At 50.8% G+C, this 27,798-nt stretch overlaps 1 protein-coding gene across 2 annotated transcripts in view; it reads right to left on the bottom strand.

The window, feature by feature from the left end:
- CCDC88C (coiled-coil domain containing 88C) overlaps positions 1-24,503 on the bottom strand; it is a 124,455-nt gene extending 99,952 nt beyond the window's left edge. For both annotated transcript variants that reach the window (XM_026515445.4, XM_044389966.3), the window contains exons 1-3: positions 24,276-24,503; positions 23,448-23,548; positions 16,342-16,450 (exon numbers count right to left, since the gene is read on the bottom strand). In XM_026515445.4, coding sequence (XP_026371230.2) covers positions 16,342-16,450; positions 23,448-23,548; positions 24,276-24,335 — 270 coding nt within the window. In that variant the 5' untranslated portion in view covers positions 24,336-24,503. The remainder of the gene's footprint in view (positions 1-16,341; positions 16,451-23,447; positions 23,549-24,275) is intronic.
- Between the last annotated feature and the right edge of the window lie 3,295 nt (positions 24,504-27,798).

Raw genomic sequence — 27,798 nt, 5'->3', positions numbered from 1 at the left:
ACCGTGCGCGTGTGTGGGACTCAGGACGTAACTCAGATGCTCACAGTAAGCTCTCAAACCCATCTGTAAACAAGAAATACACATGGCAAGCTGTCAGCCACTTGGGCAGCACAGAAAATGACTAAAAAAGGCTCGAAACACTCGAACACATGACGTTTCAACCAAATAAAGATTGAGATCTGTTCTCACAGTGGGCTGTGCCCCAGAAGCATGCTTGGGGAGAGAGATGAGAACTCCTCCCCTTTGGGGCCCGTGTGAAGGACTTCCTTGGATATTAATAACCCCCAGCTGTCCCCGCGAAAGCCAGAGAGTCCCTTCCCAGGGAAGAGCCACAGGCTGGGAGGGACAGTGAACTATGAACCACTTTAATGTGCTGAGATGGCAGGATGGTGGGGCGACCTCTGCCTTCTCTCTTTTTATGTGAAGTTTTATTCTGATTACCACCCTGTTAACAGAAGGCAGAAAAAAAAAGCGTCCAGGTACCTGGTTCTGCAGAGCAGGCCAAGATCTCCCTCATGGGGGTCAGGGGGGGAGGCCGGGGGGGGGGGGTGTGCACGGAAAAAGCTCATTTCCAGATGGAAAAGGACCTCTCCCCCGGCAATTGTTCACCAGCCCAAGGCAGGATATCAGCCTGGATGTCAGACCACCACAGATCCAGGACCGACCAAGCAACGCAGGGAGTATGCCCATCCTCTGCCTGGAGGAGGGTCCAATTAGCTCATGTTAAGGCCGCGGCCGCAACAGCCAAGTGGAGTGGGGCCTTTATAGGTCACGAAGGGGTAGGTGAGGGGAGAAGGAGCCTAGGAGAAAAACAGCTTCATCTACCCTCCGTCCAAGTCCAGGCCCTACAATGGGAATAGGAGGGGCTGTGGGCCGTCACCTCCGCTACCAGCTCCCCCCTCACCCTCCCGGACTTCTCCCGGGGGAAGTCACGGACTGCTCTTCTAGACAGACGTGATCCCAAATTCAAAGCTGAGGTCACTGACCTAGACCCAAAAGACTTCAAGGGGAAAGGGATGCTTCTGTGTCTGACAATTTAATCCTGGTTTGATTTAAGCAAGAGCTTCTACAAAGTCCTCCTCTCCTAGGACTATCCATCAACCACAGGAGTATCTTGGCTGCCAGGACTTAAGATGAATCGCTTTGATGTGGAAAAACCCCTCTGCTAACTCCCGGTGAAAAGGTTATTCTTTTAAAACAAACAAGAAAAAAAAAATAAAACAGGAAAAAAAATAAAACAAGAAATGATGGAGGAAAAACGAAAGGGAAATAAAAGAAATGCTGATTGACCCCGCTCAACTAGCCACATGTGGTCAGTGAGCCACCTGAGTGGGACAGACACACGCCCCTTTTAAGCTGGGGCTGGGGTTTCAAGCCCTTGATGACCAATATCACGTATGTTCATACTAGATGCTCTCTTCACTCTTTCAGAAAATATTTGAGACCTGTGTCTGGCACATAGCCATATGTTCCACAAAACCTTCTAACCTCTTAATTTATGCTTCTGGCATCTCCACCTCATGACCGTAGTAGAGCGGCTGGGGACCCATCTAACTCAGGGCGGCACGCAAAGCATGCCTCGAGCTCTGCACTACACGCAGGAGTAAGGCAGGCGGGCATCTCCCAGGTGTCCGTGCTGACTAAAGCCCCCGCTGCAGAAATCCTCGGGGCCGCACCGGTCCAATCTCTTGATTTTCTAACTGGCTCTATGTCAAATCCACACTGCCAGACCCTAGGAGGAAAAGCCCAGAACTACCCCTGCAGCAGCCTCCTCCAAAGTGTCACTGAAGCCAACTCTCGGGTACCATATACAAAAAGCCAACAGCTGGTCTCATTCTACTATGGGGATTCCCAGAGCCCGGAGGAGTTAAAAACAAAGAAATCCTAAACAACACAGGGACTCTCCCAAAGCCCAGAGAAAGGAGTGGAAACATCCTACTTCCTCTCCCCGGGTGCACAGGTCACCCATTTGAACCAGAAAGTTGAGAGACCCTGGCCTCCAGGAGGAAGGGGTGTGCGTTCAATCCTGTTTTTGGTAAAACGATGGCAGAACACACAACATAAAACCACATAAAATACACATTCACATTTACCATCTTAACCGATTTTAAGTGTATAGTTTAGCAGTTTTAAGTACATTCACAGTTACAGCAACCTCCAGAATCCTCTTCGTCTTGCAAAGTCAACCTCTATCCCACGGGACAGTGTAACTCCCCATTCCCTCCACCCTGTTCCTAGTCCCGGGCAACCTCCACTCTACTTTCTGTCTCTGTGAAGCTGTCTGCTCCGGATCCCTTCTACGAGTAGAATCACGCAGTATGTGTGTCTCTGTGACTGGCCTACATCACAACACCACGTCCTAGGTTCCTCATGTGGCAGTATGGGTCAGAATTCCCTTTTTAAGGATATGAGTCCATTGTGTGTACGCATTTTGTTATCCATCCATCCATAGATGGACACCTGGGCTGCTGCCACCTCCTGGCATGGATGTTGTTCTTTGCTTTTTAAGTCAAAGATGATTTCTAAAATCAAATAACCTACTCAAAGACTAAAAGTTCAATTTTCCTGAACATAACCATGTTCTTCTCTCTTTTTCTTTTGGTAGTTATCTCTTACACGTTCTAAACTCTTTCCATCCAAATCTGAACATACACTCCAATTTCAAAGTCCTATCATGAATTCACTTCCCAACTCCATCTGGCTGCTCCCAGCCAGCTGGGACTCTGAGGGTGGCAGTCACCACCGGGACCCACCATAATAGCTGTTCCCAGTTGACCACGCTCCTGCCAACCTGGCCATCCCCAGTGGCTCAAGCTCTCCCTTCCACAGATTGTACCTAGGAGCGCAAACACACCGGGAACGTAAATGACCTACAACTTTGGCACTGAGTCACCCCTTCTCACGACGCCCCCCTCCAACTCCCAAAAGAACCCAACCCAATACCCTTTGGAGGGGAGGTGGGGGGTAGTTATGAACACAGAACCCCCATGTCCTGACCTTGACCTCCCAAGAGCAGGGAGGGAAACCTCAGTCAGAACCAGAGAAGGATACTTTCACAGGGAAAAGACAAAGGCTCTGCTGTGACAATTCCGATTACTGTCTGTTTAAAAAGGCTGCTAAAGGGCTCATCGAAGTGTCTTTGCCTTTAGAAATCAATGTATCCCACCTTCTGAGCCTCAGTGTCAATAAAGACCCGCAGTCTCAATGCAGGGAATGCACTAGAGAAGGAACAGAGGGGTCCAGCCTGTCACGTAAAGCTCGCCCGGGGGCAGTTCTCAGGCTAGCCCTGCTTCTTTCAGACGCGGCTCTTAGGAAAACACCAAGTGGTAGGGTGGCCCATCAGCCAGCATTTATGAACCCCCTAGTCCCTGGGAGGGCAAAGGCTGCCAGTGCCTGCCCTGACAAAAACCTGCAAACTGGTGCAGGACCCAGAGAAGGCAGGTGGGTGCTGAAATGATGGGGATCAGGAAAGTAATTAAACCCGGGTTCAAAGAGGCGGACCAAGGGAAGGTGCTCCAATGGGAGAAAAGTGCCAAAACAAGACGCAGGGGTGTAGACGGAAGGGGAGTGGGTGGGCAGGGAAGGGGCAAAGACTGTACTACAGCCTGGTAACAGGTCCAGTCCACTCGCACCAGCCTCTGGCTCTGCAGCTGGCACCAGGCTGGGCATTTTGCAAGCTGGTACACACTCTGACCCAGGGAGTCAAGGGCAGCTGTCCCCCTTGGACAAAGGAGGAAATGGCTTGGAGGGGTCAGATCGCTTGCCCCAGAGGAGGAAAGACCTCACTGCCTGCTGTCTGCCCAACAATGGGGAGGACGCTGTCCAGAGGCCGCCCCAGGATACGGGCCAGGGGCAGACAAGGTAAAGATGGCCTCAGAGTTTACCTCCCAAAGGAAGAAACCAGGGTAGTGACAGGTGACGACAGGTGAAGCAGGTCAGATCCAAGCATCTCTTCCTCCTAGGTGACCTACACTTCTGTCCCCATGTGCTTTCCTCAGAAAGTGTGGGCAAGCCAAACCATCCGGGATTAACTGCCCCAGGCAGCTGCAGAAAAGAAGAGCCTGGGCTTATCAGAGCCACCAGCTCTTCTTTTTGTTGGCATCTCAACATTGGGACACCCACTGCTGCAACTGAGCCGCCATCTGAAAAGGCCAATTTTGTAAGCTCTAGTCTGTAAGATTCCAACATAACAAATTCTCACTGTAAAGCGGGAGGAGGGGGGAAGTGTCTAGAAGACCAGCTTAGCACCAGAAGTGCCGAACTGGATTCCGAGTTTCTGATAACACAGCCCCAATTCCACACTGTAAAGGGAAGTAAACAGGAGGCGTAGCCTGTTTGGTGGCTGTGGTTTGGAAAGGAGGCATTCATTTTTAAAGTTTTAAAGTCATTAAGCCTAAACATTACAAGGCTCAGGGGAGCCAAACTGGCTAGACAAAGTTGAAAACAATCAATGTAATTTCCACCCCCCAGGGACCGAGCCTCCCCAGTACCTGACATATGGCATCTCCATCAACAAAGCGGAACACCACATGAAAAGCCTGCAGGTTGGCGTGAAAGCAGCAGGGGACCCCTCGAAGAGTGGGATTCAGAGGCTCCAGCCACCCCACTGCATCTCTGACCTCCTCAACGCATCTCTGACCTCAACGGTCAGGTCCTAAGTTCCCGATACAGGTCAGGCACTCAAGCGACACAGAATAAAGCAAGGCCCTGTCCTCCAATTACTCAGTCTACAAAGGAGCAATAGGGCGGGGAATTTGTCAGGCCATTCTAGCCTAGAGACAGGATCCCGGATCCAGGCCCGGTAATAACGAGCTCCCCGAAAGCGAGGACTGGCTGATTTTCTGAACTACTTACTCCCGAATCATGGGTTCTGTTGTGTTGTATCCTGTCTCTAACACATGCTGCTGGTAGACCTGTTTCCGTACTGCCGTGGTGAGACACCAAGATGCAGTACCAGCTTTTAAGATAGTTCACTGCTGGGGGCAGATAAAATCGTGAGATAACAGGCCTAAGACGCTCAGTGCACGGTAAGCACACAGGAAACTTAAAAAGATCATAGAGGAGAAAAAGGCGTAGGGCGAGTCAAGCACATATGTGCGTGCTTACGGGACGAATCCAAACGCATCACAGTGGGCCCCGGGGCAGGGCCTCTCCTCAACCCACCCACTAATAAGCCAGTGAAGCACGCCCAGAGAGACGGATCTGCTCGCGACCCCCTCTACCCGACCAGTGGGCATCCCACCCTCGCGGTACCCGCACAAGGCCCTCATTCAACCCACCTCACGGTCCTTAAGGCAGGCACTATTAACATGCCCGTTTCAGATAAGAAAGACTCCCGGGAGATGAAGCCCCCCCCAAGGTCGCAAATGTGGGTGGTGAGCTCCAAGGACCCCAGCCTCTGCCTCCTGCCTCTGCAGACAGAGGCGTGCAGTGGTGTTCCTTGCTTGCGCTTGGCCCTTGCAGCTGCACCATACAGACCGACCGCCAAGCCAGCCCGGGAGCACGAGCTAACCGTGGTCAGCGCTCACGGCCTCAAGAAACTTGGCATCATTTCATGTGAAGCGTCACGACAAGCTGTAATATGGTATCAGCCGAATTTTATAGGTGAAGTTAACTGACACACCCTAAGTCACACCGGTAGTAACCATGACACACGAGTTTCTAGACCCTTGCAAGAATTAAATGACCCAAGCTGACAAAGCAGCAGAGCTTGCCCTTACTTCTGCCCCCTCCCCACCCCCATGCCTCCATCTCGATCTTCCCCCTCTGGCTTCACCTTCCTGGCCTTCACCACCAACCCCCCCTCCTCCCCCAGGCTGAGAAAGCAAACCTGACTCCTCCCCCTCCAGAGCCAACGCCGGGACCACTGGGTGGCTGCCAACGGAAGTGTGGATGGAACTGTATAAAATCTCTGGACAGAAGAGATCCCATTTTCAAGCTCCATTTTCCTTCCCAACAGGTGAACTCTTGACCTGGGCCCGAAGTGGCAACAGCTTTACAGGCAATTGCTCAGAACATTTCAACAGAGCACCTGACATGGGTATCACAGGAGGATGGTAAGGTTAAGTAATACATGCCCGGGACACCTCTGTGTGCTAGCATCAATAAAATAATGAGACAGTAATCAGAGGCCGCTCAGCCCGTCAGCCCCCAGTTAGCTGCTTTGTCCTCTTCTCTCCCCTACCTCCATCGTGTAATTCCCCCTTCCCTCTTGCTCATAAAACCCCCTTGCGTTCCCCACACAGGTGGGAGACCTTCTCGGTTACTCTGGAACCTGTGCTCCCCGGATGGCGGTTCTGAGACCCTGAGTCTAGAAGGCCTTGTTCTTTTCCAGTCTTACTGGACAGAAGCAATGGGAGGCTCCCCCCCCAAAAGCCGCCCTGGGCCCCATCTCTTCCCTCACAGCGTGGCCCTGTATTTAGAACACCTCCACGCCCCCCTTAACCTGTTGAGAAACCTCATCCCCAGTCAATGGAACCCTTGCAGGGTGTCGCCGGCAGCCCTTCTAAAACCTCCACCTGCCCTCAAATGATCACCAACAAACTCCGGATCGGGGGCCTCTTCAACACCTCCATCATCCTTGGTGAACCCACCAATTTCAGACAAGCACTTCCTCATCCTCGTTAGTCTTTCTCCTGAATACCAGAAAAATGACTCAAATTACAGGTCATAAAGGGAAAGGACCAAGGCCCTGAATGCTACAGCTCAGGAGCAGAAAAACTCTGCCCTTCCAGGAGAACGGCTGGATAACAAAAACTGTCATTAGCCCTGGAGGTGAGCCATGCGGGCGGCTCTACGGAGGGGCAAAGCCTGCCCGGGCAAGTTCTTCAGAGTCTCCTTCTGACAAAGTCGTTGTAACCTCCAACATGCTGATCTTGGCACCGAACACCAAAACCCAAGGCAAGGGAGAGACCCCCCCCCCTTAAAATAAGAAATCCATTTCCCTCCTCCTCGTCACAAAAGGAATGGGTACCTCTTCCCACTTCCTACCTCTCTGGAGTCCAGTGTACAACAAAAATAGGTTTCTACCTTCTTTCACCCAGCAGTGCGGGATCCCCACGCCCCTGAACACTCGCAGCCCAGTTCTGAGTGCGTGACAAGAGCTACCTGAAAAGGAGGCCGGCTCCCTTCCCACCCTGAGCATCTGAGCACTTCGGGGTCGTGGTTCAGCTAATATTTTGCTGGAAGCACAAATTCAGACCATTTGCCCGATGGGGGGGTGTGTGTGACTCCCCCCAACTTCCACCCCCGGGGTCTCTTCTATGCCAGAGTGGGAAAAGGACACCTCTTAAAGGCGTGGCCACAAACTCTGAGAAACCTGGAATGAAAGGTATAGAGAAGTAAATCCATGGTGAGAGCACGTGTATCAGAACCAGGATTCTGGAAAGAAGTGCCATTCAGGAGAAGGAGAGGAGCCAGGACAAAGGGCAGATTTGCAGCTGTGAAGGTCTGCGTGGGCCAACCCTATATGGGGCATGTGGGCTCAGTGCTGCGGCAGCCCACAGGGCCTGGGAGGGAAGGAGAGCGTGGCAGCTCGGGGACAGCAGGGAAAGCCCCAACAATTCACGGTCTGGACTCAAGGTCAAGAGGGGGAGCCCACAGAGACCAGAGGATGGTGTCTGCATATATTCTCCCGGCCTCCTCTGTCTCTCTCTCTCTCTCTCTCTCTCTCTCTCTCTCTCTGTGTGTGTGTGTCTCTCTCCTCCTCGCCTTCAGCCTCCATGGCCTGGCCAAGTTCCAGCTCCACTAATTACATCAGACCCACCTTTCACCCCTCCCCACCCTCTGCAATTAGCCCCTGATTCTCTGCTTCCTGCTGCTCCAGGGGTGCAGTCTGAGACCAGCTGCTCCCTGCATCCCACCCACGACCCAAGCCCGGAAGCGCTGGCTTCTGAAGGGGCCTGAAGCAATCCAGTCCCTTCCTCTGGGGCTCCAGGCTGGTGTGAAATCTAGTTTTCAACAAGGCGGAGCCCAAGCAGGAGGCCCTCCGGAGGCAGCACTCCCAGCCCGGCCCGCCACATGAGGCTTCTGGCCCAGGAACCACCTCACCCCGGTGACCGGGCAGATCCTGAGTGGCCCTGCCAACCTTCACAGAACTAGGCTCTGCCTACACCGAGCTATCTTCCCACACGATGAACTGCAGACACACTGATTTTTAGAAAGACATGTCACCAAGCAGCCGATGAGCAAGAAAACCTGTAGCTCTCTGGGGCTGTTTCTAGATCTTACTTGATGAGCCTCACTTTCCTAACCTGTAAAATGGAGACAGCAACTTCTTCCCCGCAGTGCCAAGGCCTGGCTCACAGGAGGCACTGTTTCCTTCTCTCAAGCTTCTGACCGGGGCAAAAAGCTGAATCTCAAAGTCCCTGCTTCCTATTCGATATGACTTGACAGCATTTCCTCTAAAAATGAAAAGGAGAAAAAAACAAGAAATCAAGTCCAACTGACACCTGGTCTCCCATTTTGCAGAAACAAAACCTGCCTCTGGAAAGGTCTGGGGTGATGAAGCACATGACTGGGTGTCCTCCGCCCTCTTTGCTCCGTCCCTGGTCAGCAGGACAGAGAGGGTCATAGGTCAGGAGCAAATGCCTTCTGTTTAGTGTAGAAAAGGGAAATTCTAGCGGCCCTGAAAGCTGCCACCCTCCTCCAGCCACCTCCCCTCCAGCTGACCCAGAGCCACTGCCATTCTGCCCCATGGGGCAGGCCCTGAACCCCGAGGCCCTGGGGAAAGTGGGGGGCAGATCTGCTGCAGGCCTCAGAGGTCCTGGGCCTGGGAAAACATTTACCCTCCCCTCAGATGCTCGCTCCAGGTGGGGCACCAAGCAAGGTGCTGCCCATGGCCCCGCATGGGCAATACCCCAGGCGTATCTCTCAGAACTCGTCCCCTCGGCCCCTGCCTTGGTCCAGGCCCCCACAATCTGCCCCGACTCCCCACTCCCTCCTGAAACCAATCCATTTTTGATATGGGGGCCAGCATTTCCTTTGTTCAACTTGCCCTTTTAAAAATTCTCCCAAAGACTCCTGAGTCCTTCAGGATGAAGTCTGAATTCATCAGCATGGCATCCGCCCCCTACCACCCCGCACCTCATCATCTTCCTTCCTCACCCATCACCACCCGCAAAGACACCCAACCTCTAGCCACCTTGAAGTGATTTAATCAGTCCTCAGGCTGTTTTCTGTCTCTACAGCTTTGCAGGTGCCATTCCTCTCCCAGGACACGCCCTTATGAGCCCCATTTTCTGCCGGTCTAGCTCCCTCCAATCCTCCAAGACTCAGGACAAGTGTCACCCACTACAGGAAAGCTCCCCAGGAGCTTCACCCTTTCCCAGGCTGTGATCGCCCAAGTGTTACAGCGGCTGGTTTACCTGGCCTCTCCCACGCCATGAGATGTGGGCATCTCAGGCATGAAGAACGGCCTTAAGAACAAGAAAGAAAAGAACCAGGCAGCGCCTGGCAAGGGAACCCCACCTCTCTGGGCTCCCAGAGCTTTCCTCATCCCCCATTTCATCACTACCCTAGAGACAATGAGGGCCAGCAAGTGAGATGAAGGAAAGAGGAGAGGGGTCCATGCAGACCACCGCCCCTCGGGCTCACTTCCCAACATAGTCTGGAAGGTTCCCTCTTGAACTGCACACGGACAGCTCCCAGTCACGGGGAAGCAGGAACGCTCCTGGGTCAAGTCCACAGCAGAAAAAGAGCTCCCACTGCTGACCCGGGGACAGGACGCAGGGGCCTCTCTGATGAAGACCTCCCGGCCTCATCACCATGCCATCACTGCGCCACCATCACCAGGAGGCTGTTCTGCTGAGACTCCAAACCGGCCTCCGACAGTACCCCCAACGCAAGGAAGCTTGCCCAGGCATACGGTAATAACCTCAGACCTTCATCCGCACGGCACAGACACAGAAATGTTTGTCATGCGTTCAACACCAACGCAGAACACGGTGTATCCTAATACGACACACGACAGGCGTGAACGGGCAAGTTGGCAAGAAACACAAAAGGCCTGTATAAAAGGCAATCCTGGCAGTAACAGAAGTCCTCAAAGTATTCATGCCCTTTGACCCGGGAATTCCATACCAGTCATTCATCCCCAGGAAATGAAAACATTTGGTGAAAGGGTTAAGTACCAAGCACGTTCGTGGTGGTGGTGTCTGTAATTCTGAGACAGAAGTAACAGTATCAGCTGAGCTGGTTGGTAGAGTTGGCTCTCCCATAACGGGTGAGCCGCACGATGGGAGTGCCAGGTAGACAGTGAATTGCCTATTATGAAAGAACATTTAATGACATGGGAAAACGCTCGCTGCACAGGAAATGAAAAGAAAGCAGGTTACACATAGTATAGATGAGGTAGCCCACACTTTGAAACCCACGGCGCACGCAGACGCAAAGATGGAAGGCATAATTACCAAAATGTTAACAATGGCATCTCTGAGTGGTGAGATAATGGGTGGACTTAGTTGCCCTTATTTCTCCCAATCTGCATTCAAAAAATATTTTTATAATAAGAGATATTACTTTCAGTGTCCTCAGACGCTAAAAACATAAGCTACAAAGTCAAGAATATCCACCCTCCTGTGGCGCCTCACAGCCCTCCTCTATAAAACCAAAGTGGAGGGGCACCTGGGTGGCCGAGTTGGTTAAGCATCCGACTCTTGATTTCAGCTCAGGTTGTGATCTCAGGGTCATGAGATCGAGCCCCGCGTCCGCGGTCCAGGGTCCAGGGTCCGGCTCTGCGCTGAGCAGGGAGTCTGCTTCTTTCTCTCTACCCCCCCCCGCCCCTCCCCCTCTGCTTGTGCTCTCACTCTAAAATAAACAAATCTTAAAAAAAAAAAAAAAAAAAAAAAAAAAAAAAAAAAAAAACCTCTCCCCTGCAAATTTGATACCGTATTCATCATAAAGCAAATTCCACTGGTACTGTAGAAACGGCCAGTGTGGACTGTTGTCAATTCCCCTGAACACCATCCCTATCCATGAAAGCAGGGCACACCCACCTACAGAGGCTTCACTTTGAACCCTACCGACCACACGAATGACACCGAGCTACGCGAGTTTGCCATGTTCCCACCAACAATATCAAATGTACGTTTCCTTCTATTCTTACTTTTGACAAGTCATTCATTTCTCAAACTGAGTGCACATTATTTCTAGAGATAATTCTAATTTTAAGTAGTCAGCCCATGCTTATCTAATATAACCACCACCGAAAATGGACAGATCTCAGAAACAGGCTGAGTAGGGAAAAGGGTCAGGCAAGTGTATGGAAGTTTTATCTAAAGATGTCACACAAAATAACACATATGTATGTATGCACACATATATATACACATAAACACGGACCAAGAGTATAAAAACATGAACCGGATACCCACGAAATTAACAATGAGGGTTATCTCCAGGGAGGGAGGGAAGGATAATTGGACACACCGGAGGCATCCTGGGGACTTGGATAAGAGAAATTTTATTTAAGGGGGGGGAACAAGCCTCAAGCAGATATGAACTATATTCATGTGTTCATATTTATTTTTAATAGATACACAAGTGTTCATTAGAAACATCCATACTACTTTAATTTTTCAAAGCAATAAAGAAAAAAGACTATAGAAGATAAAGCAACCCCAGACTCTTCATTCTATTTCTTCTGAGATAAAGAACGATATTCGGGACATCTGGGTGGCTCAGTCAGTTAAGCGTCTGCCTTCGGCTCAGGTCATGATTTCAGGGTCCTGGAACTGGGCCCCACGTCGGACTCCCTGCTCAGCAGGGACCCTGCTTCTCCCCTTCTCTCTAATAAATAAATAAAATCTTAAAAAAAAAAAAACAAACAAACCCATATTCTGGGTCAGTCCTGGCCTTCTGACCATGGCACATGATCCGTAAGGGGGGCCGCTCAAGGAAACTGCAGATTTCTCATTTCAGGGTAAGTTCTGCAGGCGGGTCCATACATTCACCTGAGGGTCCCGATTTCAGGACAGAGATCTACGTGTACACCTGACGACAAACAGCAACCACACGCCGAATTTATCCAGGTCGCTGTCTGAAGTGCACAAAACCAAAGGAGCCTCAGTAACTTCACGTGACGTGACAGGCAGGCCCGAAATGTTGGGAGGAGGAGCAGGACTGCAGGTGTCCAGGGCAGGGAATGGCAGTGCGACACCGTGCACAGCCCCCGAAGAATACACTCGCATCAGCCACTGCTACAGCAAGGATCTCCGCTCCTACTAGATGCACTTTCCCACTGGCTCCGGTATCCAGTGAACCCGCATGTAACGCAAACCCTCGAGAGTGTGAACATAAAGAGAACCGTTCTATAACCGTAAAATTTAACCTGAGGACTCCGAGGAAAAGGAGTTTGGCTGTTGAGCAAGTGAAACAAGCACCATGTGAGGGGGGGGCTCAGAGCTGGCCAGCCAGGTGGCTTGAGGCAGCACGCGGGTCTGGTCTAAGCTTGCCTTTCCTCCAGGCCTCTCAGCAGATGTTCCTCTGTCTGCGGAGGCTCGACCGGAGCGGGTACCTCCACCTTGGGCTGTCAGCCTTTTCTTCTGTAAAAGGCAGCGACTACACCAAGCACTCCCTTCTCTGCTTCCCTGTCCCAGGACAGGGGAGATGTGTGTCCGCTGGACGTGATGAAGAGGAGTCACCTGGGGAGACCTGGCCGAAGACACCTCTTCTGGACATCACTAGAAACACTCTAACCCTTGGTTCCCACGAGAGTGTACATCAGAATCACCAGGAGGGCTTGTGAAGACACACTGCCGGACCACCACAGCCCGTCTGGGGACGGGCCTGGCGATCTGCATTCTAGCAGGTTCCCAGGTGATACTGATGCTGCAGGTCTGGGGACCACACACTGAGAAGCCCACTGATTCCCCAGCCTGCTGGAAGGATGGTAAGACCAACAGCTGGGGAACTTCTGCAAATGCAGGTTCTAGGCCCCAACCCCAGACAAGTCAGGTCAGGAGGCAGCCTGAGACCCTGGCGCACGCACCAGTGGTCAGACTAAGTCCGGCCATGCTGGCTTTCGCCCCCACCGTCTACCTTCTGCCCCAGAAAAAGGTCAAAGGTTATTGTCTTCACAGGTCTTCAGAGGCACAACTTGAGCTTCCTTGTGCGATAAGCCCATGCTACTCAAGAGAGGTCCCCATCCTTTCTATCCCTGCCCCATGGTGCCTCTGAAAAGAAGGGGACAGCTAGTGGGCAGAACCGACCAGAGGAAGGGTTCTGTGACCTCAAGGAGTCCACCAAAAAGCCACAGGCAAGCGGGAGTCCCACTCACTCGGGGGGCACTCTCTCGCCCTTCCAGGCCACCCTGCAACAGCAAGGAGTGGCACTGCTTCATCCTGAGCCCTCCCAAGTTGGAGGGCCACTTTCACAAGGGGACTCGGGCAGCACTCCTCAGAAAACATGCTTTCAGGACCTCTTATACTCATAGCCAACTGTGCTTACACTTTAATGTCAGGTGGCAGGGAAAAAGGCAGGATATGCAATTGTATATATGGCATGACCACAACAGTATAAAACAAAAACTATTCATGCAAAAACTGGAAGGAAACAGTAAAAATGTTAATAGGGATTGTCTTGAAGTGGTGGCATTGCGGGTGGTTCATTTCTTCTTGCTACTTATTTTCCAAGCTGTTTATAAAGAGCACCTATTACTTACAAGACCAGGACTTAACTTCATTTTACAATAGATCAGAAAGAAAAAAAAAAAGCTACAGAGCTGCCCACACCTAACCTGTGGCAGCCCGGAGAGGGAGCAGCCCGGGAGCTTTCTCCCAGCGAGCAGGGCTGAGAAGCACGGACAGCTCTGCAGCCGCTAGCGAGCGCTTACGGCAAACACTTGCTCTGGGCTGCGGCTGCCCACGCGCACCAGCCACAAAGAGTTAACAGTGCAGAAGCAGAACAAGGTTGGAGGGTCGTCCTTTCTACCCGTGAGTCTTTCTGGGCCCTGAGAACGGACTAGACATCTTTTCCTCCCCCTGACTGGGTCTCATCTTCTGGAACTCTACACAGAGCAGCAATCTGCCTCCGAACTGACACCGTCTCAAGCGGGTGTCAAGTTCCCTCCGGCCAGACCACATCTGGACGGTCAGGAGCCGCGGCTCACCCCCAGCGCGGGACTCCCCGGGCCAGCAAGAGCAGAACACAGCCCCTGCACGGCCAACAGCTTGCAGCAAGAGCCTGACTATGCATGGGGCTCTCAGAGAGCTCGCCTCCACCTGAGAGCTTCATGGCTACCACCAGGGATCGATTACCACCCCCCAGCCATACCTGCGGCCCAAGATACACCTGTCGACCTAGCGCCACTGGCTCTGGCCAACCTTGCAAGCCTGGTCTGAATTTCTGTATTTGTCACGTTCCCATCCTCCCCAGTTTGGATTCATCTGAAACTTGGTAAAACAGACCTTTATCAGAGCAACTGTGCAAAACACGGACCTTGAGAGATCAAAGACAAACCGGTCTCATGCCCCCGTATTTTCCTCTACACCATCTCCCCTTCTTTCCCATGACCCTCCAAACATGGAAACTCAGTCACCTACCAAGACTACACTCAGGTGCCCCCTCCTCCAGAAAGCCTTCTCCCCCACCCCCCGCAGCATGGGTTAGGGGTCTGTTGAGCTACCAGCACCATCCACTTGCCCTGGCACTTAGCACACAGCATCAAAAGCACCTGCTCACCATGAATGGTGCCTGCAGATAGGGTTCAAGCCCTGAGGACATGCTGAACAACCGGCCCAGCCACCAGACAGCCCTCTCCATGTCCAGACCCAAGTTCACTGACAGCCCCATTGCCCTTTGCTCAGCTTCCCCTGCCCATGGCCATCCCCAGGGAAACACTCGCTGACTATTTCCCACCTGTCTACAGCATGCCCGGGCCTGAGTGTGGCACCCCTCAGGCAGGAAAACAGACCCATTCAGCCCCATAGATCCAGCTCGCCCAGGCGCCCCTCCTCAGCACAGCAGGCATCTATCTGGGACTAAAAGGATGGGGCTGGACCTAAGCCTCGCAGAGGCTGCTCAGGAAGCCCACAGTGCTGGGCCACCGATGGTCCATGCAGTGAGCACAGGTGGCTTGCAGAACTGGCCGCACAGGGAAAGCATCCCAGCTACAGTAACCCCTTCTCATGCACCCGACCTCGATGGGAGGATGGAAACCATCATCTCGGAAAACCCAGGACACCGCCCACTCCCTCCCTCTCATCCGTCTTCAGATTCGTCCTGAGGCGTCAGAAGGAGGGCTCCCACGGCAACCACAGCCCTCGGCAGGAGCCGGCCCGGCATGCAGCATGATGCCTCGGCTGACCTCAGAACCAGCAACGACTGCACGAGGACAGAGAGCGAGCACAGTGGCCCGAGGCCTACCTCATGTTGACAGGGACCTCACTACTCTGAGGATGTCCCTAAACCCCAGCACCGAGATGAGTTACAGTCCAGGAAGCTGATGCTAGGAACAGGTCCCCAACTCAGAGTCTGCCCAAGGAATCAGCGAAGCCCCAGCATGAATCTGGAAAAGATTTGTTCTTGAGCAGTTCTCAAACCGTGCTCCTTAAGGTCCTGGAAACCACAGAGATGCCCCAGCGGGAGAGGAAGGTGCTGAGCAGAGAACACTAGGGCCCCCTAACCCTCAAGTCAATCAGAGTCACTAGGGCTTCACCTGGGGTTTCAAGAAAAATGTACTGGGAGGGGGGAGGTGGAGAAGGAGGCTCACTGCTAGGAAGTTTAAAAACCAGGGAGACATAGTTTAAATCCATTTCCCATCAACATCAACGATTCTCACCTGACCTTCCAAAGGCTGGGATGGATATTTGAACAGCCCTTCCCCACCAGGCCCCCTTGCCCAACCCATCACCTACATGCTGCTGAGACACAGGGAGCACCTGCCAAGTGGACGCCTCACACCGTGAACCCCAATGCTCCTGTCTGCAAGCTGGGGTCACGAACATAACCCTTCTGCGGTTCCTTCTTTCCCTCAACCCTTTCAGTTGCTCCTGAACAAAGACTCACTCAGCTGTGGGCGACACCATGTCAGGGTCCCCGCTCAAGAGCATGCTTGGGGCCGCGGCTGTGAATCAAGGACCATCCCTAGAGCCCCCATCATACCAGGCACGATGCTTTGCACGCAGCTCAAAGGACATTCACTGGACAAAGTGGTCCAACATCTGACACCCTTCCCACAATGCAAAAAAAAAAAAAGGTCGCAAGTGAAAACACACCAAGCGTGAGCAAGCAGATGCCTAACCTTGAACCCCATTTCCTCTCGGCTTCCTGCGGGAAACCGTTCAGTGACGACACCACCAGACGCGTAACAGGACTTCAGGGGAAGAGATTCCAGGCCCTTACCTGGTAGTAGGTCTTAATGTTTCTCACCAAGATGGTTAAGTTCTGAATGCGGAGGTTCACGTCGTTGTTCACGTGCTTGTTGATGCGCTGATTTGATGGTCTGGGGTCTCTGGAGAAGGAAGAGAATGGAAACTGCATACCCCAGCATTTGCCACACACCCCTGTTCCCAGCTGAGAGCCAGCTCCAGTCCTCAGTAACTACGAGGCTGTGACAGTGTGGCTCGAGTCAAATCCTTATTCCACTACTACCAAGCCATGGATCTTAGGAGGGGGGGACCCTCATCACCTCCCTGCTCCCCCGCCCCCCAGCACCAACCCATCATGGGCCAAGTCAACGTTATTTCCGTTCCCACTGCTAGCAGCACCCATAAACCACCACCAAAGGTCAATGCAGACCCCAAAAGTGATACTTAATGAAAACCAAGTACCTCTCCCAAGACAGATTTCAAGACTGAAAAGATTAAAAGCTGAACCAAACTATAGGAAATACCAAAAGAGGGGAAAAAAAGGTATGTTTTCTGAGTTAATAAATCACAATCATTCATGTTCCATCTCACCGGGGTCCCCCACCTCTGTCACCAGATTGGCCTAGGGCTGGTGCTGCCCGTGATTTACATTTCGGGGACACAATTCTACCCTGAAAAACCAACAGCAGGAGTGTGTGACGTGACACAGTGTCCCATGTACCCTATGAGAAATGCCAAGCACAGAGATATAAATAATTCATGTGGGAAACCCCCACGGTGTCATTTACTTTCCAGTCTCGGGCAAAAGTCAGGTCTGGTTGGGATGCAACCAGAAATCTGAATCAATGGATTTGTATTTCCACTCATCCAAGTCCAGAAGGTTTCTGAAAATGTTTCTTACGTGAAGAGAACAGACTGGGTAGACCGGATTTGGCTCCTACCTTCCCGCGTACCACTCGATACTTCTCATAAGAAAGCCCTCCCTCCCGTGTCACTGTCTAATCAAATGAGGAGTGTTTTCAGGGTTTCGTCTGTCATCCCGGGCCCTGTGAGACGGGTACGAGGGCAGAGTCAGCCTCTTCCTCGGTAATCGCCCCACAATGGGACAGGAGCACAGACGGAGTTGGGCAGTTAAGGAGATCAGCCCCGATGCCACAGGGCTCATTCCAAAGCCAGTAATTAACACAAAACTGACAAACAGAAAAAAAAAAAAATCCACAAGTAGAAACCATTTCAGACGTTACTGAAAACACAATCTTTTTTTTTTTTTAATAATATGAACTGTTTAGAATTCGACCATTAAATATTTGACGTATACACCAGGAGTCCCTACCCTGTGTTGTGTGTATGCAAAGCCCTTTACCTACAACACGCAGTAATAGCCACGGATTTTATTCAATCAACCTGTATCCCCTAAAATAATCACATGGGCAGCCTTGGGGCAACCAGGGAATCGCTTTTCAACCGTCATGTGACAACATTTCTTATTGTCCTCACACAGTAATGGAGTCTGGCCAAGCCATTTGCACGTTACGTTTCTCTTGGAGCCATTCATTACTGAGAAAACAAAGGTTAACAGTTCAGTGGAAATTAATTTAGGAATAGAGGTGGCATTCAGAACTTCAACCACAAAGGCATTTTTAGCTACAGAAGTATACTTAACGTTACAAACAATTTGTCTTAAAGACTCACTTCTCGTCTCTTTAGGTACCTCAAGAGAGAAGAAGCAATTTCACTAAGTGACTAAAGTACTTCTTAAAACAGAACTTAGAGAACACGCAGAGCTTTTTCCATTTTGTTTCTGCGGTCTCAGCTTTAAGTCAGGGGGCCTCGGCACACGTGCTGGAATACACGGTGCACACTCACTGCGTGTGCAAAGGCACAGCACACACCCTGGGTGGGGACCTGCACGTCCCCCAGATAACAGCAGAGAAGCCCCTGCCCAGCTCTGCTTTTGTTCTCCCAGCTCAGCTAACCGAAACAACACTCCAAAAGAGCCTCAACATTTACCGAACGAGTAATTAGACTAATTATCACGATCATTAGTACTCCATCTTTTAACGAAGACTCACAGGGTACAGAGGTTATGAAGAAATAACTGGAAACAAAAGTCAATTATGGTTAGGAAAGGCTCATCCTCACTCTCCCAGCACGGAGTCACCCCCACCTTTCCGTGGGGCACAAAATGGGGCAGGAGGCACAGATGCCAGTTCGGGGAACAGGACTGGCCAAGGTTCTCTGGGCCCCAGGGTGCTCATCTGCAAAATGACGATAGGATCCTTCCAGCCCTAGGCTGTCATTCTTGAAGGCCAGGTCTGCACTGGCAAACTCTTATAAACCCCTGCACGACTGTACATCCCCAAAAGCCATCATTACTAACAAGGAACTTTTTTTCATAACAGCCCTAGAATGCAAAAGCCCACAAGCCGCATATTGAGAGGTCAGAGGACAGGAGGGAGGCACTGGGTGAAAGCATCTGGTAGCCTGTCTGTACTCAGGAAGATTTTGAAGTCCAAACTGTGTGGTCCTCAGCACTTCCTTATAAAAACTTCTAACTAGAGGGGTGCCTGGGTGGCTCAGTCAGTTGAGAATCCGACTCTTGACTTTGGCTCAGGTCATGATCTTGGGGATGTGAGATCGGGCTCCGCACTCAGCAGAGAGTCTGCTCTCTCTCTCAAATAAATAAATCTTTAAAAAACAAAAACTTCGAACTAGAAAAAAGCAAATAAACTTGCCCTAGAATTTTAAAGAGTTATGATTTACGTTTATAGCAACCTTGCCCCCCTCCCCTGGGAAAGCCAGTCTGCAACTTTTCGTTATATTACAAAGACTTTCAAAATTTAAAAACGAATCAAGAAATGATCTGTTGACACAGAGATGTCCACAGTGTATCACGGGTTGAAAAACAAGGATGCTAAAAGACAATAGCATGAGCCCATGTCAGTATAAAGATGCCTTAAGGAGCATATATCTACATATATGCATACATATATACGTACATATATCTACATATATGCATATGTATATGCATACATATATCTACATATATGCATACACATATACATACATATATCTACATATATGCATATGTATATACATATATCTACATATATGCATACATACATTCATACATATATCTACATATATGCATACATATATCTACCATAGATAACATCGAAGACACCAGAATATTAGCATTGCTACCTCTACAGGGTAAAATCACGGGCAATTTTATTTGGCTCATCTGTCTCTTGCTACTCTCCTACAACCAAGGTAAATTTTTGGTGTAATTTTTAAGAACTCAAAGCCCCCATGAAGAGTGTCATACTCTGTTGCCAAAAAAGGAAATCACTTAAGTTCACAAAAATCTTTTTTTTCCAACACTTTTCCGCCAATACAACTCATTCAACTAACAAGTACTTGCCCTCAGCTTTTATATAGGCAGAATGGGACTAGAAGTCCTCTTCCAACACACTAGGGAGTTAAATTATCCTAAAAATGCCCTTTAGAAACATAGGAAACTTGGGGCACCTGGCTGGATTGGTTGGTGGGGAGTGCGACTCTTGATTTTGGGGTTGTGAGTTCGAGTCCCATGTTAGGTGTAGAGATCACTTAAAAAAAAAAAAAAGTCTTAAAAAAAAGAAATTTAGGAAACTCTCCCGTTTGACCTGAGGATGTTTCCAACTCCTGAATAATATATTATCCTGAATTTTGCAGTAAGCACCAGAGATAAAGTCTGAATAAAGCTGGACTTACCACAGGCCTCGCAAAGGCACAAGCTCTCAAGCCCAATCCCAAGTTCCCAACTGCACTCCATAGCCACTGCCTCAAATCAGAAGGTATCCATTTTCAAAAGTACAGAGGTACAGTGGCTCAGGTGCGCACACGCAAGCGGGCACGCATACACATACATACACGCATACACACACACACCGGGCCCTAGGCCTCACTACCAACAATGATGAATGTTTGTTGGGCATCTTTTAGATGCATAATCTTATTTAATCCTCACAAGTGTATAAAATACTATCCCCTTATTACAGATCAGGAAGTTGAGGCTTAAAGAGTTTAAGTAATTTGCCAAAGGAGGCAGAACTAAGAAGTGGCAGAGACAGGAATGTGAACTTGTCCGCCAGGTGCTTTCAGAGTCCGAGTGCTTAAATACCTTTCCTACGACACAGTGAGAAATGTGTCCAAAGTGAATGAGAAATCTTGTTTCCCCTTGGCTACCAGCAGATCACCCAGAAAGACTGAATTTACAGAGGACCGATTCAACAGGCTCCCCGTGCATCTTGGTTCACACCATTCAATGCCTTTCACTGGGAATTCTCCTACACCTGGGCCTCCCCTGAAAGCTGAGCCCACAGGGCTTTCCTGCTTTCAGGCACTGATGTCACCGGGAGGCCAGGGCCAAGAGACTACGACCGCAGCCTTCTTCAGTTGCCAGAGACAATGCCCAGGTGCAGCCACGTGACCCCCGCCGGCTTCCATATGGCTCTGAAGTGTTAGGTAACATGCCTCTTATCTGAGCTTCATACCCACTTAGCATACTGCTCTCTACAATTCTCCTAGGTCCTACCAACGTGGGGAGAATTTATCAAAATAGGCAAATAGCACACAGTTGGAGCTACCAGCTGAGGAGATAAGGCAGAACATAGCTTTATCCTTGACCTGCTAGCTAGCCTGACATTTCTCCATTCAGGAGAAGCGAACACAGAGGCTTACATACAGCATTAGATGTGGGTCTTAGACGGGGATCCCAGAATCCCGTTTTGTTCTACTTCTCCTTGAGAGAGGGCCAAGGCTAAGAATTATGCAGTAATCTAGGAGACTAAGAAGGTGGGAGAAAGAAAGACTGGAAAAATTCTTATGGGGTGCCTCAAATCCTTTCTGGATTAAGATGGCATATTTGTAATTGACCCTAGTACCTCTTAAGTGATAAACACTGTGCTAATTGCTAACACATCATCCCATTTAATCCTTGCAACCATCTCTTCAGGGAGACAGTTTACTTCCCATTGTACAGAGGAGGAAACTAAATTGTTGAGTGGTGTGCCCAGCATCCCTTGGTCAGTAGGAGACAGACCTAGAGTTCTAATCCAGGCTGGCTACCTAGGCTGTCAACACTAGGGCTGAAATACGCTTTTTTTGGGGGGGGGGGGGGGAGGGCATACATTTTTTTTTTTTTAGATAATCTTTACATAGAGTGAAATACACAGATCTTAAGTTAGAGCTTGATGAGTTCTGAAAAATAAAATGTACTCCAGTGAATACAGAGAACATATCACCACCACTCTCCCCCGAACTTCGCCTGTGTCTCCTTTCCAGACAATCCTCACCCACCTCCAGGAGCAAACAATGTTCTGATTTCTATCCTATCACCTGGAACAGGGTTATTCTGATCATCCGATCAGTAAACTGTGTGCTGCTGGTGCCCCTCACTCCTTGATTTCTCGGCTGGAAAGCCACCCACACGGCTGCCCGGTGTCCCTTCCTCTGCTCCTGACCCTGGCCAGAAGGTTCCAGAAGCACGGCTTGAGGCCATGCTCCTAGGATGATTATCTTGGCATATCCCTGAGGGGAGAACATGTAAAAACTGTCAAGGGAGGGGGAGACGCCCTTCAAACTGAAGTTAGCCACGGGCCAAGTGCGAACCAGTGATGGGCCGGTGTTTCTCAAAGGAATGGTCCAACAGGCTTTTCTGATTTACAAGCAAGTGGTAAATGCTTCAGGAATTCCAAAGGTCAGGGAAGAAAGAGAAACAGTCCCAGGGCTTTTGTTCTCCCCTCTGCCTGGGTGCAAAAACTGAATGAAAAGGCCGGGATACTGCTGTTTTTAATTAAACAGTCTTGGGCTTGGGTAAGGACACGGTGGTCACTGCACCAATGGAATCCAGTCATTTTCGGGGTCCACCAAAATAGGGGTGGGGAGTTGGCAGGATTTAAATATGCCACTAGACAACCCCAGGAAAAGTCCTTTTCATCAATGTTCTCAGACAAGTGCTGCCAAAGCTGGCAACACACTTTTTAGGATCTAATCAAACACAAGATTGGTAAGATTAGTTGGGCCTTTTAAAAAAAAAACAAAAAACAAAAACTGAAGTGTCTCTCCCACATCATGACACCAAATGACTTATTAAAAGCAGCAGTGTTCCCAGGAAATTTTCGAAACAGACCTTTTTTAGGTAGATTTATTTAAACCACTTTCTGAATATGCCAAAGCTAATTGCTCCTCCTGCGTGGGCCACAAAGCTGATACTCATTAGCTAATGGGTTCGTGCTCCGGTAGGACAACTTGCTCAGCTGCAGGTGAGTAGGTGAGCCTCAGTGGCTGATCCACAGAGAACATTAGAACGTTTTAGTTTGCTTCCAGTGCCTGTGAATCATACTGACAGTCAGTTCCAATATGTTCCCGGCACTTTGAGTTAAAAACAGAATACAGCGGGAGGAGCCAACACCTACATGTGGCAGGCTGTCAATCAGACAGGCTCTGCAGAATTCAGCTGCAGGAAAGGATGTGGTCAACACACACATGCTGGTAACTTTAACTTCCACCAAGACCCTGTTTAAGCTGAGTGCATCAAGACAAACAGTGCCACAGCATTCTGACTCCCAGAGCTCTCTTCACACAGTAACTTTAAATCCATGTCATGGGAAGGGCCTTAACGAATTGCACTTGCTATGGGGCAACTGAAAATGTACAGCGAAGTGAAAAGGAGCTCAAATACAGGCATCCCAACTTACAGTGCAACTTTATAGTCACACAGAGGCTCCGGGTCCACCCTAGACACTTCCTGTAACCAGACTCTGTTACAGTTCCTTGCCCCCAAAAGGGTGTGTTTTTTAACGTCGTTGCTCAAACCTCAGTCAAGTATCTGAGTTTGAAGTCAACTGTGCTATCTACACCATGTGGATGACAGTCATTCAATTCCAAATTGCCTTTACCAAACAAGCCGGCACGCTGCTGTCGCGGAATTCTTCATATCCACAGGAATGGGAGGAAGTCACCTTAATACTGAGACACCAGGGGCCCCACTGGCAAAGAACCCTCCTGTTAGAACTTCATGGTCCATAGCTATGACCTTAAACTTTTTGAAGCATCGTTCTTTCCTTCTTCCCTTCCTCCCCGTAGATAACTTACATTTGTAACATGATTTGGTTCAAAAAGATGCCGTCTGCTAAATCCATGTACATTGTCAGGTTGTCCTGGTTGCCGCTTCCGAATGAGCCAAAAGTTTTCACCTGCCGGGAAGGGGCGCGGAGAGAGAGGCAGGAAAAGTCACCCCCGAGCGCACTGTCTAAAGCTCTCCAGGGCAAAGGCCGGCAAGGCCCGTGTGGGAAGAGGGGGTCACCCACGCCCGCCCACCCTTCTCCAGGGCCTCTACCCCCACCCTGCGCCAGGCAACAGACGCAAGACAGCAGGAGGAAAACTTCCTCCCCACTCTTCTCCAGTGTCCCAGGGCGGAAAACAACAACAACAAAACTAAAAGGGACTTTTCAGTAAATTTCTCACGTCTCAAATCTACTGGAAATGACTGCGCCGACCCCAGCCTGTACACATGCTCACTCGGAGCTCTCCAGTCCCCACCGCCACCCACCTGCTGGTCTCAGAGGTTCAGAAACTACACGAGAATATTTTGGGGGAGTGGGTCCTTTTCTCGAGCGGTCAAGCCATGGGGGGCCCAGGTGACTACTTGGATCCTGTCCGCTCCGGGGACGTTAGCCCAGCGCCCCGTCAGAACAGGTGTACCTGCTCAGCCCCTGCAGGGCCGTGAGCGCGGGCTCCCGAGTTGGAAATGCCTCGGGACCCCTGGGCTCAGACCTCGACCTCGGCCAGGAGCACTTGCTGAGTCCCCCGCGTCCCGGAGGCTACCCGGGACCCCCGGGAAGGGAGGCTGTATGGCTCCCGTAGGCAGCGGGGAAAGGAGCCAGTGCACCAACAATGGGGCAGGGAGCTGGGCGCACTCACCCAGGTCACCAGCGGGCTCTGCAGGAAGAGCTCCATGAGCTCCGAAACGGTCACGTCCATGCTGAGGCTGCGCCCGCCGGCTCCACGCCCCGGTCCCCCGCGCCTCGGCACAAAACGGCTCCGGCAGCGAGCAGCGGGCGCGGGGCTGCGGCTGCTAGCACCCGGGAGACAAAGGCGGGGCGCGAGCCCACGTTCCGCGGCTTCGGCGGCCCCGCGCCCCGCCCGGGGCTGGGGGAAGGGGAGGGCCCGCCACTCGGGGAGGAACAATGCGGGCGGCAGCCCCGCCCCCCGGCGGCCCTAGGCAGCCGGCGCGCCGCCTCGCGGTGCCGGGGCTTGGAGCCCGGGTGCGGGCGCGGCTGCGCTGGGCTCCGGGAGGGGGCGGTGGCGGCGGCGGCGGCCCGCACGTGTGCGGGGGGAGGGGGTCTCCGCGCGGCGTCCCCGGCAACCTGCACGTGGGGCCGCCGCCACGCGCCCACGCTGAGCGCAGCCTCCGCGCTCGGGGCCCCAGCACGTGGCGTCTCCCTGCGCGCGTGCGTCTGCGGCGGGCCGGGACGCTAAGTACCGGCCGGAGCGCGCGCGGACGCTGGCGCCCTTCTGCCTCCCCGGGGGGCGCGCCGGAGGCTGGGGCGCTGACAGCAGAGTCGTCCCGGCCCACAGCACGCTAGGACACGGCGGAGCCCGATCCCGAGATTCCCGGCCCTGGGCAGGTGCAGCCCATCGGCCGCGCGGAGCTCCAGCCCCCCAGGTGCCGCCAGAGGCCCCTCCAGGGTCCGTGGCAGAAGAGCGTAGCCCTCGCGCTTCGCGTGGGGGTGTCGGTCTCGCGGGCAGGTGGGGCGCGAGCCCGGGGGTCAAAGGAGGAAACTTAGTGTTGAGTTTAGAACGTAAGAGCGCGACCTCTTGCGTCCCACCGCGCCACCTGTCTTCTAGAAGTTCCTGCAAGAGGCCGGTGATGTGGCCGAACCGCCCTGCGGCCGCCCCTCCTGTGACCCCCGACCCCCAGAACTACAGTCACTTTGCAGTAGAGGAGCCAAATCCCGGATTCCAAGTTGGAGGACATAACAGCAGCTTAGTGGAGGGCGACAGGAGAAAGGACAGTGGTCCCAACTGGAAGGAAAGCAAGCCCTGGGCCCAGACCAACCTGCTGAGACAGCTGCGGTGGACCCAAGTTCCCATCCGTCTCTGCCACCTCACCTTAGGCTGGTAATAATTTCACACTACAATTCAGTTCATTGTTCAAAGCACTTAATGCGATTTAACTAATCTAGTACTCACGAGTTGTCCAGATGAGCCAGCCAGTGCGGGGCTGACCTGAAGTGCCTAATGTATTGCTGTACTGCAAGTATACAGTAGGCAAGGCGCCCGGGTGGCTCAGTGGTTAGGCATATGACTCTTGACCGCAGCTCAAGTCTTGATATCAAGGTCATGAGTTCAAGCCCCCGGTTGAATTTCACGAAAGGCGCGGAGCCTACTTTAAAAAAAAGAGAGAGAGAGAGTATACAGTAGGCAGTAAATGGCTGCCGGTTGTGTTGTTAGTAATCTGAAAGTTGGCTCTCAGGTGTTGAGGCTGCGGCATCTGCCGGTGAAATGTGGTATTGCAGCCGAATTCTGCCGCATCTTGAGCTGAGGAGGGGACAATGTGCCCCCAGGAGCCAAGGGGGGTAAGACGAGGAGTCCCTAAAGAGAAATGTAGAAGTCAAGGTAAGTGGGGAAAAAGTGGGACAGTGTGGAGGAACTAAAATTTCTAGCATAATGGTTTTCTTATGCACCAGAAATACTTTAATTCCCTAATTGCCCTTATTGTAAAATCAGTTGGAAAACAGGTGTAACGGGTATCCACATCCATCTTTGTTTACAGGTCCTTGTTCTGTAAAGCAGGGAATGCCTGTGAGACCAGAGTGTTTTTCACATTGACCCCAGCTCTTTTGGAGAGACTAAAGTTATTTGATAAGCAAGCTATTTCACACTGAGAAGCACATTGGACTAATGAATGCTTTCTTACAGTTGTGGTGAGGCATTTCTCATCGTGGTGAGAGAATTTGTCCCTGGGGATATTGGCAGTCCCTGGGCCACAGTCCGTTGAAGAATTTCTGATTTGGGGTCAGTTAGCTGCTGTGCTGGTTCATGATCATTGGTGTATCCATCGTTCATTGCCTTGACCCTGCCACATCCTTGTTCCGTGGGAGACAGGGGTCAGGTAAACTAGATGGTGCCCAGGTTACAGGGTTGAAAAGCTTTGAAGGGCTGGACGACCTGGACAAGGTACTTCCTAGAAGCCTCTTAATCCCTAAAATTAGAATAAGAACATTTTCCCCTATATGACTTTATAATTTGGGGGGTCAAGGTGTTGCATGTAAAATCGTGTATGAAGATCTTAATGACTATCTTCCTGATATTCTGCTGGGTTCTATCACTACTTAAAGAATTGTTCCCCTAAGTCTTCGTTGGGTTGGGGCATAAGCTTCAGAGAGCGTACACACAGACCACCTACTAACCACTAAGCAGCGTCCCTCCATCCCTGCCTGGATGTCCCTTGGCTTTCGCGCTGAGACATCATCCTTTCTTTAAATTTTTTTTCTTGTTCATTTCTGCATAAAAAGTAATTTCTCTGCTTTATATATTGCTTCCTGGACAGAACTATTTTAATCGTGTTCTTCATTCTGAAAAGGAATTTTCCTTCCCTTCCTGGAAAATGCTGGCTCAGCACTGTAAGCTGATGGCATGTCTAGGTTACCTGATAGGAGCTGAAATTTTTTGTACAACTTGGGGGTTGGAGGAGGAATGGCTGTTTGTTAACGTGTCTCCGTATTTGATTTCTTGTTACAATAAGTGTATATTACTTTTATGATTTAAAAATAATTTTTTATTTTGTCAAAATACATATAACATAAAACCATCTTAACCGCTGAGTGTATAGCTTTGGTAGAATTCAATATATTCTCATTGTTATGCAGCCAGCACCACCATTTATCCCATCACTCTTTTCCTTTTGTACATCTGAAACTCTATACCTATTAAGCCATCACTCTCTGTTCTCCCTCCCCACCCCCCAGTCCCTGGCGACCCCTATTCTACTTTCCGTCTTTAGGATTTTGACTATTCAAAGCACCCCCTGTAAGAGGAATCAGATTGTATTTGTTTTTTTGTGACTGGCTTATTTCCCTTCACATAATGTCCTCAAGGTTCATCCATGTTAGACCATATTGCAGAATTTCCTTTGTAAAGCTGAATATAACTCCATTGTATGTATATAGCACATTTTGTTTATTTATTGATTGATGGACACTTGCATAGCTTCTGTGCTTTAGCTATTGTGAATAATGCTGCTATAAACACGTGTGCAATTACTTCTTTGAGACCTTGCTCTCAGTTCTTTTGAGTTTATTCAGAAGTAGGATTGCTGGATCCTATGGCAATGCTATATTTTTAGTTTTGAGGGGAGCCTCCCTCCTGTTTTCCACAGTGGCAGTACCATTCTGTATCCTACCGGCAGACCACGAGAGTTCTGATTTCTTCACACCACCCA

Source organism: Ursus arctos, unplaced genomic scaffold (genome assembly GCF_023065955.2).
Source record: "Ursus arctos isolate Adak ecotype North America unplaced genomic scaffold, UrsArc2.0 scaffold_25, whole genome shotgun sequence".
NCBI lineage: Eukaryota > Metazoa > Chordata > Mammalia > Carnivora > Ursidae > Ursus > Ursus arctos.
Note: the sequence above shows the minus strand (reverse complement) of the source record. Positions and strands in the feature narration are given on the sequence as shown.